Raw genomic sequence first — 10,896 nt, forward strand, 5'->3', positions numbered from 1 at the left:
TGGAAATTTATATGGACAAACTAATGATGCAAAATGGCTTCTTTGGTCATAGGGAAGGCCCCCACAAAGTTTGAGCCAAATCAAAAAATACAAAAAATAAAAATGGTCGAAATCGGCCGGTTTTGTAGAGAATTGCTCATTAGGTTTTATAAAAGAAAATGTTGGTATATGATTTGAGTACTAGTTAAGTGTAGATTAAGTGACTTTTTTTGTGTATAAATTGTGTGAGTATCTTTGTATGATGATAAAATTAGCAAAAAATAAATAAATAAAATAAGGTTGATGGACGCGCATGGGCTTAAAGAATAAATAATAATAGCAACATAACAATGAAAACAAGAAGTGAATTAACCAAACAAAATATCTAACCAGATAAATCAGACACTCTGCTATTCGACGAAAACGGAACGCGAAAAGAAATGCGTCCCGACGGACAGGCACCGCGAAACGAACTGGCTCAGCTCTGCTGTCATCGTGACAACCAGAGCTAGCCGCACCTTCACACACAAACGCACGCACTCATCCGAAATACACACCGACGACGATCGACGAAACGGAACGCGAAAAGAAATGCGTCCCGACGGACAGGCACCGCGAAACGAACTGGCTCAGCTCTGCTGTCATCGTGACAAGACTTTAAAAATGAAAAGAACTTTGCGGTGTTCAAAAAAAAGACATTAGGTTTTATAAAAGAAAATGTTGGTATATGATTTGAGTACTAGTTAAGTGTAGATTAAGTGACTTTTTTTGTGTATAAATTGTGTGAGTATCTTTGTATGATGATAAAATTAGCAAAAAAATAAATAAATAAAATAAGGTTGATGGACGCGCATGGGCTTAAAGAATAAATAATAATAGCAACATAACAATGAAAACAAGAAGTGAATTAACCAAACAAAATATCTAACCAGATAAATCAGACACTCTGCTATTCGACGAAAAGGGAACGCGAAAAGAAATGCGTCCCGACGGACAGGCACCGCGAAACGAACTGGCTCAGCTCTGCTGTCATCGTGACAACCAGAGCTAGCCGCACCTTCACACACAAACGCACGCACTCATCCGAAATACACACCGACGACGATCGACGAAACGGAACGCGAAAAGAAATGCGTCCCGACGGACAGGCACCGCGAAACGAACTGGCTCAGCTCTGCTGTCATCGTGACAACCAGAGCTAGCCGCACCTTCACACACACATGCACGCACTCACCCGAAATACACACCGACGACGATCGACAAAAACGGAACGCGAAAAAAATGCGTCCCGGCGGACAGGCACCGCGAAACGAACTGGCTCAGCTCTGCTGTCATCGTGTCAACCAGAGCTAGCCGCACCTTCACACACAAACGCACGCACTCACCCGATACACACCGACGACGATCGACGAAACGGAACGCAAAAAGAAATGCGTCCCGACGGACAGGCACCGCGAAACGAACTGGCTCAGCTCTGCTGTCATCGTGACTTTAAACGTAATACTTCGTACGCCAGCTAAAGTTGAAACATTGGGACTCTGTAATGAATCGTGGTTTCTTGTAAAATGATTATGAGTGGAGGGTTTAAATTTTGTATTACTATGAGTTTGATTTGCTAAACATGAATAAATAAAACAGCATGATTGAATGCCTCTTACAGGATAAATATTTTTGAATTTAGTGTACAAATCAACGGAATGACTACGGATTGGCAAGTTAAAGATTATTCTTAAGAATTTGTTCTGAGCAATTTGAACTTTGTTAATAAGAATGTTACATGCGTTACCCCAAACAGCAGTTATATACGAAAGATGAGAGCTAAACAATGAATGATATATTAACAAAAGGACGCTTGAAGGTAGTTTGTGTTTGATTTTATGAATGATTCCAGTTATTTTGTTAAGCTTTAGTAATACTGAATTTATATAAGGTGACCAATTAAGTCTGTTATCTAAGATTATTTTGAAGATATCTATGACTTTAACATCAAGAAAACTGTTTTTTGTTAGTGTCAATCTGTTTGGAATGGAACGATTAGCGTTTTTAATATTTATTATATTCGATTTATTAATATTTAAAGTTAATTTGTTAATTCGGAAATATTCAACAAGAGTTTTGAGATCATCATGCAAGTTTTTATCATTTACGGAAGCAGACTTGTTATTACGTAATACACAGAAAAGAAGAATCGTCAGCAAAAAGTTTCAATTTACCTTTAAGAGATAGGAATGCTGAATCATTTAAGTAAATTATGAAAAATAATGGTCCAAGAACCGAGCCTTGTGAAACACCTCAGGGGGATGCTAAAGGCCGCCATCTTGGGTGATTGAGATTGATAACGCGCGCAAAATGCGCACAGTGAAAACAAAAATATTTTTTTTATTAATAATTCAATTATTGTTATAAGAATTACTGCAGTAAAAGTCAAATTACACAGTAGTTAAGTTAAACCTTTCATGTGATAAAATTACAACTTTAAATGAGTTCATCGGCCCAATGTGTGCTTAATAATCCCAACTTTAGTAGTTTATTTTGCAAATAAATTGATAAAAATCACCTCAAAAACATACGCTAACTTTTAAGCGTACATTGCGGTAAAATTTTCCATAAAAACAATAATTACTTTATTTCCATTTTATGCCTGCAGTTTTTGTACTTTTTTTACAGTGCGCAGTTGCTTTGTTTTGGTTCCGTAACGAACAGCTGTTCTTTTGTGCTGGAGTCGAAGTTGACATTTCCCTTTTGTTCTGGTGCCGAAGTTGACAGCTTGTGTTGGCTACGGGCGAGCTGCCTGTAGTGAGATATAGATGTCGCCCCCCTGGAACACCTACATCAATAAATTTAACAAAACATAGACTAATAAAAGACTACACAGTGGGCTCTGAACCATGACTCAACCTTTTTATGACCCCTCGGCACGACCGGTTCACTGTCAAAAATGATAGATCGAAATGTTATCAACTGGCAGCTCTGACTTTGACATGACATTTCGCGCAATGTAATTGTTTATGTTTTTTTTTTGATTCAAACGGAAAAAGTTCCGGATGAGGATGATTACTAGAGTGAACCATCGTCAGGGGGAATCTCGAGGGTGGTCGAATTTCTAGCGATTCACATTCCGCGTGTCTGCTGAGAGATGGACGCGCCTACGCTAGGAGGTCATTCCGCGATTCGAATGGCAACTGGGCCTCACCATCGAGGGCAACAAGCAGCTCTCGATCGATTTCGGACTTTTAATCGTCATCCTCCCAGAAAACGATCATGTGAACACCGTCGGGTTTGCCAAGCAAAGCCGGCGTATCTAGACGCGGGCCGCCTCCGGTTAGTACCGCTAGGGCAAAACCGACCTCCACCAACCCGTAATCTTCTCCTGTGGCCGAATGGTTACGGGTTTCGCCTCATAAGCGGAAAGTCATGGGTTCTTCTCAGGGTGGCAGCCTTAGGTTTAAGTTCAGAGGTAGCAGCAACCGTATGAGTATAAAACGGTTGCTTCACGTGCTCTTCTAGCATGTGATCAATCTTGGGATATTCCTTAGCGCCTCTTCCCAAAATACTTTCCTCGTGTCTTCGCATGTAAATAATGCCCAGCCGATCGGTATTGCACTGCAGTCCAGTCGCATTGTCCAGATCAGAGCAAAGGGAACACCGCAAGAGTAGCGCCGCAAAAAGACAATTGTCTTTACAAGACCCCGCGCGGCAAATAATAGCTGCTGGGAAGAGCTTGAAAAATGACACGAAAAAATTGTCACCGCGGTTCTAGCGATACATAGCGCACAAGGCACATGGAATGGAGTTTACAGCAGGGGTGCCCAACCTTTTGGCCCTGCGGGCCAGATCTGATTTTTCTAAAGCAGAGGCGGGCCGGAACTAATGTTGGTGAAAGTAAAAAACAGTAAACATTTTTTTTCATAAAATTTATTTTAATAGGTTAATTCAAGTAAACAAATACATAAACAAGTGTTGCAAATAAGATTCAAATAACTTGATTTTAAGAAAGAAATACAAAGATTACTTTCAAAGATGTGTTTATTTGATTTACTTTTATTTTGTTTTGGACAAAATTGTATTGTAATTGTTTTTGTCGATTGAAATTGAATTCCCTGACATCATTAACTAAAAAAATATCAAAATTTCGTCGTTGCAAGTTTTTATTCAAGTTTGAAAAATCAACGAGACAAGATAAAATTTATTAAAACGAAATTTGGATTCAATGGAAACAATTTTTGCGTTGTTTTGCACCTTTATTCAAATATTTTACAAAACATTTCAAAATTATTTTAAAGACATGAAGTTTAAAATAAAATTGTATACAAATATATATCTGATTCGTCATTCTTCCAATTTCTTAGAATTATTGAAGATTATGAAAAAATGCTATCTTATTTTTTGACTTCTTTTAGTTGCTTTAATTTTTTAAATATATTTGCAGTGATCTTTATTTTCAATATAATTAATTTGCCTTTTTTAAGCTTTTTCCCAGCAAAACTTTATCATTGAAAAGTTTCTCTGAAAAAAAAATAATCAAAATCCTCAAAAAAGAAACAATTGAATTAGAGATAAAAACAGCCAAAGAAATTTGAATTAAGTGTCTTGCAATCTTTTTGCATATTTTTCAAGTTTAATAATTAATTCTGATAACATCAATATTGAAATGATACGAATTAAATTCAAACATAAAGAATGTTTAGATGTGAAATGAAATGATTTCAAAAAATACAAAGGCATAATCCTAACAAACGTTGAATTAGCAACATTGTATGTCAAAAGCAAAATAAACAAATAAATGTTTTGTTATAATATCTGAAAAATTGATCTCAAGATATTTTTTTTTATTTAGACACTCAATTTATTTATTGAATATTTTATGAAGGGCCGGTCATAGAACTATTTTGAAAAGCCGTCGCGGGCCGGATGAAATGGCTTCACGGGCCGGATCCGGCCCGCGGGCCGGACGTTGGGCAGGCCTGGTTTACAGCATCTGGATGGAACAGCACTTTCCTTCTCAATAGGGACTGTGTTAAAGATCTGGAAATGCTTAATAACAGTAAAAATGGGTAACACGATACAATAGTCCTTGTAATCAGGATTCCGTGTCTTAATACTCAAACAGAAAAAAAAACCCGTAATCTTCACCCTGAGAGGCTAGAAAGTCATTAGAGACGCTATCTAGACCTCGACGTACTGCACCTACTTTAAAAACCTCAACACGGCCAAGATCTTTGCCATTAACTGCCAACTTGGCATTCCCAACCTCAGAGTTAACGTCGTCAAACAAAAATTCCGGAACCGAAACCCGAAACAAAAACGCGGTTACTTTATATCATATAGGTACTTGAGGGTTTATTTATGAAAGCTGTTTAAAAAAAATCACATAGTTCTTCTTGACAACTCCTCGTCCCTCTGGATGGTTTTCTTCAGCTCCAGAATGGCCTTCTTCAGCAGCTCCTTCTCGTAGGCGTTCACCTTGAGCTGACCAATTTTCTTCTCGAGATTGTGTTACCCAGGAGCAGCGGCGTGGAGAAGTAGGTGGCCTTGAAAATATCCGAGCGGACGTACGCACACTCGATCACGTTCTTTTCGCCGTTCATGGCACGGTACAGGGCGAGGGCAAAACGGGTCCGGCGTAGGCCATCGAGAGCATGGCGGAACCGGCATCGGCCTACTGAATATATTCTGTGAGGGCGGCAATCTTATCCCGGGGAAGCTCTGGGATACACTGAGATGATATTATCCCCGGAATGACCTCTAGTAAATCCCGCTCTTTCACCAAAGAAATATTACATATTGCACAGCTGATTGACTTTTTCGCAGCCTGCTGCCTTGATTGCAAAGCAAAACAAAAACAAACAAGATGCGCGGGTAAATCAGCACAAAACGGAATCGAAAAAGTCAGCGCTGCCAGGTCGATCTGTCATACGAGGGGCTAGCTGATGCGGTTCACCGTGGTACCCGCAGTTCACAGCTTATGAGTCATACTTTTTGGAAAATTTTGTTCGAAGTGTTTAGTCTTTAATTAGTCTATGATCAAAACTTACAAACTGGGATCTATTAGATAGATAACTTTTAAACAAATCTAGAGAAACACCACGAACACCAGCCCGTCCAAGTTTAGCTAACAAAATATTATGATCAACGGTGATCAAGCATATCCTCCTTATCATTTAAGTGGCGTTGAATTTTATTAACTAAGTCAATTACTGCGTTAGTTGTAGAAGATTTCTGTCTAAACCCAAACTGTTGAGTGCAAAAGAATTTTGTGCTAATTAAGAAGTGATTTAATCTTTGAAAAAGGAACTTTTCGAAAATTTTATTTATTGAGGAAAGAACAGATATTGGTCAATTGGATCCGGATTTAAATATAGGTGTAACTCTAGCTATTTTTAACTGATCAGGATAGAAACCATTAACCATAGATAAATTTAAAATGTTAGTGAGAATTGGGGCAATAATTAACTTTACTTTTTTTTTTATAAATGCAGAAATATTTTTAAAAATAATTCCAAGTATTTTTTGCACTTTTCATAATTTGCAATTCGCAATTTTCAGGGCCTTGACTGATCTTATGCACCAGGTTTCCGACGAACACGCACTGCCCTTACACCTACATCTCACCCTTGCTCTGAGTCAGTACGAGCAACACGCTAGAATACGCTTTGAGTGTTCGTGCCAGGCATGCACACCCGAGGGGGACGTCACTCCGCGATAACACACTAAAACGCACAAAAACGAGCTCGAAAAGCATCAACGCCACTCATCGTGTCGAGTTTTCACATAACGCCACCTTAAAGCATGTTATCGCAAGTTAACGCGCGTTAAAGCGAGTTAAAGCGACCAGAGTCTGCTCGACTTTTGAACCGGGTAAATCTATCTTGCAACCTTGCTGTCTTTTATCGAGCAGTTTTTGGTTATGTTTGGCAACTCGGTATTTGTTTTTGTTTTTTCAAGCAGTTTTGACAGAAAGTAAAAAAAAAAACAAAGCAAAATTTGTGATTTTTTACCAACGGACGGAAAAGTTTTGTCGGTGTGATCGCCGGCTCCACCTTCCACAGAGCAAGGCGCGCGTTTTGACGACCGGACCGGACCGGATTCCAGGTATGATGCGTGTGATCGGCGGCTCCATCACCAAGAACTTTAGCGGAGAATCCTGACTCAAACTCAAGGAGGAGGAAAGTTTTTGGTAATATTTTTTTACGCAGTGCGATCAACAGATTTTAATTGTGATTTTTAATGTTATTGTTGTAGGCTGATAATCGACGCGCTTGGCTGTAGATAAGCCTAGACTGGGTCCATCTCCAGCTCTATCTCCAGCTTTTGCCCTGATTCTGACCGTCCCCCAGCGAATCGCCGAAACGATTGCCAAGCAATTGACAAGTTGCGCAAGTGCACGGTAGTGAACGCAATATTCAGGCAGCACAGATGCGGCCAAATAACACAAAGGCAATGAAGCACCGGTCGCGAGGGAACCGAAGGATCAACGTGGAGGAAGTGGACATACCGGAAGACGATTGACAAATCCTGCTGGCATTGTTATTTTGGTGCGACTCACCGGTGAAACGTATGCCCAGTGCGACCCAACCGTGTTCGAGGTTAATTTGTCGGGTGTCGGTTCGGATTCAAGGCGTTGTCTTTCGTGCTCGAAAAGTAAGCCGGAGGCCGCAGAACGGAAGCAGATAGTCGCGATTAAGGAGGAAGCGGAACTTGGCACCTGGTGGTGTCGGTGCACGGTGGTATCTTCACATTTGGATCACGATTTGGAGAATCAACAAAGAGCGGATTATAAAGGACATCGCGGCAGGTTCAGTAAAGAAAAAACAACCTGTAATAAATCGAGTTGTGTAAAGTAAAATTCAATTTAAATTCAATTAGTGTTTTTATTACAATTAAACAGTTTCTTGTACAGAACTGGTTGCATGTCTTCAGGCTAAAATTAAGCACACGCAGCTGGCGCTTGTCCGAGCAGGTTAACCTTTACTTGGGCATCTCCGACGACCACCATCTGTAGCTGTAGGTGACTTCATCATGGACTTCATGGACCTTAAGCCTTTCAGGCCTGATGGGTCATATATGACCCAAATATCATAGCTTTTTGAAAAATTCAGGCCCGAAAGGGTTAATCGAGGCACGCTCCTAGCCCTCAGCTTCTGCACAGCAACTGAACCAGCCCGGACTTGACGTTGTTGTACGACACGTCAATCACGAACAACATCGCCAGTGCCTTCGGCGGAGTGTTATTCCGGCAGTAGTCCTTGGTGATCACAAAGTCGTACGTTCCGGACGCTCGTACTTGTCTATTCGCTGGCCGGTGTGATCCAGATGCCGGAAGTACTCTGCCGGAACTTCTGTCGTTGCCTTGCACAACAAACACTGGAACAACGTCCGCCGTCGATGATCTGGATTTACGGACACATGTAGGCCGTGTAGCGAATGCATCGAATCGGTCCCACCTCGCCAAAATTGATGATCGGTTGGGCCAGTTCCTTCTCGACGGCACGATCGACTCGAACCGAACGACACTCTGCTTCATGTCCGTGTTGACCGGGAGGTGGAACATCAACGAACGCTTCCGCATCTTAACGGATAACCATTTACGGGTTCACGTTCCGGTTCTGGTGTTCTCTCAGCATGTTGAATGGGTTCCGGCGACTTTTCTTGCTGTTCCGGAATATCTAGTCGGAATTTTTTAACCGGCAAGGTTTTTTCAACTATTCAAACGAACTGCTCGACTGATTTGACAACGAGAACTGTCATTCGCTTTTGACAGTTCTCGCTGTCAAAAAAATCGAGCAGTCTGATGTGTGCACGCAAAAAAGGTAAGCCAAAAAGCAAGTTATCGCGGTTAACGCGCGTTAAAGCAAGTTAAAGCAACTTAAAGCGGAAAGGTGAAATTGAACGCTGCAAAGGTCTGAAAAGGAAGCTTTATCGCTCGGTTAGCGCGGAAGTGACGCACCCCTCGTGCACAGCTTCTTTTCCGGTAACGCATTTTAACTCGGCCTGGGGTGGTACATTGCGTAGGGTTTGATGTAAGTATACGCGCCTAACCATTGATAGTGTGCCTATCAATTTTCATTAAAGCAAAACTGTTTTATTTTTAGTTTGAATTCAAAAACAAATTGTTATTTACTATGTTCGGGCCGAAAGCTGTCAGCCCGAAGAAAATTTTACGAGTGAGCAGTGTCCAACCCCACGGCTACTGCGATTGACGACAAAGCTGGCAACCGCGTGCCGTTGACGACGGTGTGAGAGCGAGAGAGGAGACAACGACGAAACGACAACGATCGAGTGGAGAGATTTTGGCGCGCGAACAGCACGGACGAGAATTTTCTGCGCGTCGAGTCGAGGACCAAACAAGTTCGCCGCAAGCAGCCGAAATGAGTGGACGGAAGTCGTCGCCGCGGATCACGAGTTTTTCGGAACAAACTATTAAATTTAAAATTAATTGCTAAATAGATGTAGTAGAGAAACTCGAGTGATTTAATCGGTGTTGCTTGCGATAATCTGACCCTCCCAGTGAAATTCCCGGTTCCCCCAGTCCGCCGGAAGAAGTGTTGTGTTTGCTCGAGAAATTACAGTCCGCTCGAATCGAAACTGGACATGGTCCTTCGAGCCGGATCTGGTGAACTGGAAGTGCGGGGTAGTGCTCAGGACAAAGGCGTTGGGTCGTTTGTATCGCGGCAAGTGGACAAGTTCACGAAAAGCGCGAAAAAAGTGAACGCCACGACCAAGTGAAAAAGCCGCCATCTTGGCGAAAAAAGGAGCGACGCCATCTTGCGTCCAGAACGATCTTGAGAGGAAAAAAGTTCCAGAAGAAGAACAAGTGGAAGGTTCCAGAAGCGGGACCGGGAGAGAAGTTTAGTGTCGGCCAAGAGGACGCCATTGTTTCCCCCATAGCACCGTGATTTCCAACTTGGTGGATTTCCGTGATAGGTTCGGACAAAAGGCTCGATTAATGGGGGCCCTCGAATGCCAAAAAGTTCCGCGGAAGCTCCTGCAACATCACCTGGAGGCGCTGAGTTCGGAAACTCAGCCACATCACATGAAGAAAGAGAAGAAGAAGCGGAAGTTGCAGGACAAGATCAAGATGGAGATCGAGACGCTCATCCACCGCTGAGGCCTGGCCAAAGGTAATGTGAAAAAGATACTCTAAGCTATTCGCCCCACGGAGACTGCGGAAGTTCGCCAGCTAAGCGAGCCGCAAGTTCATGTCTACATGAAAAGGTTGGAAACCGCTCAGAAGGAGTACATGTCCAACCACGAATCCATCCTGGCCATGGTCGACATGGAGATCGTAAACAGGCTGACAAGCATTAAGGCTGATACGCAGATGGGAAGGAACGCAAAACTCCATACAAAAAAACGCCCAAGAAACGGTCAAGGAAAGGGTCACGAAAAGATTTTTCTTAAGCGGTACGCAGCTGAAAAGTAACAGAAACGGAAAGATTGCGTTTGACGTTTCTTCGCGCGGTGCTTGTTTGTAATATGTTTTGATGAAAAATCAAAGAATTGATTTTTTTCTTTTTGAATACGACTGATAATTACAAACGTTTTAATAATTTTGTATTGGTGATAATAATATTTAAAATTCCCGCCGAATCTCAAAAAGCAGAATATTGAAACTAAAAGGACAGATTTAGTTTGTCGGTCGAAATGGAGTAAAAAAAGAAGTTGTCTTTATAGATGTCGGCCATCGTGTCACCAACAATTTATTGCTAGTACCAACCAGCTACCTCTGGATTATAAGTCCCCTGCACTGTCCGATTTATCCACACTCGCGGGACCAAAATGAAGTAAATCAGAGTGAAATTAAACTTGACAATAATCATACAAATATCTATGTTCTTACTGAAAATACAATAATAATCTGAAATTTTGAAATCCAACCAAACAACAAATTCAAAAATGTGAAAAAAACAAACATTT

At 41.4% G+C, this 10,896-nt stretch overlaps 1 protein-coding gene across 1 annotated transcript; it reads right to left on the reverse strand.

Moving 5' to 3' along the window:
• Positions 1-8,111: 8,111 nt before the first annotated feature.
• Positions 8,112-8,671, reverse strand: LOC120431762 (uncharacterized). The gene has a single exon (XM_039596882.1). It carries the CDS (start codon positions 8,546-8,548, stop codon positions 8,114-8,116), a length of 435 nt encoding a protein of 144 aa, XP_039452816.1. The 5' UTR covers positions 8,549-8,671; the 3' UTR covers positions 8,112-8,113.
• Between the last annotated feature and the right edge of the window lie 2,225 nt (positions 8,672-10,896).

This window comes from Culex pipiens, chromosome 2 (genome assembly GCF_016801865.2).
Source record: "Culex pipiens pallens isolate TS chromosome 2, TS_CPP_V2, whole genome shotgun sequence".
In the NCBI taxonomy this organism is placed as follows: domain Eukaryota; kingdom Metazoa; phylum Arthropoda; class Insecta; order Diptera; family Culicidae; genus Culex; species Culex pipiens.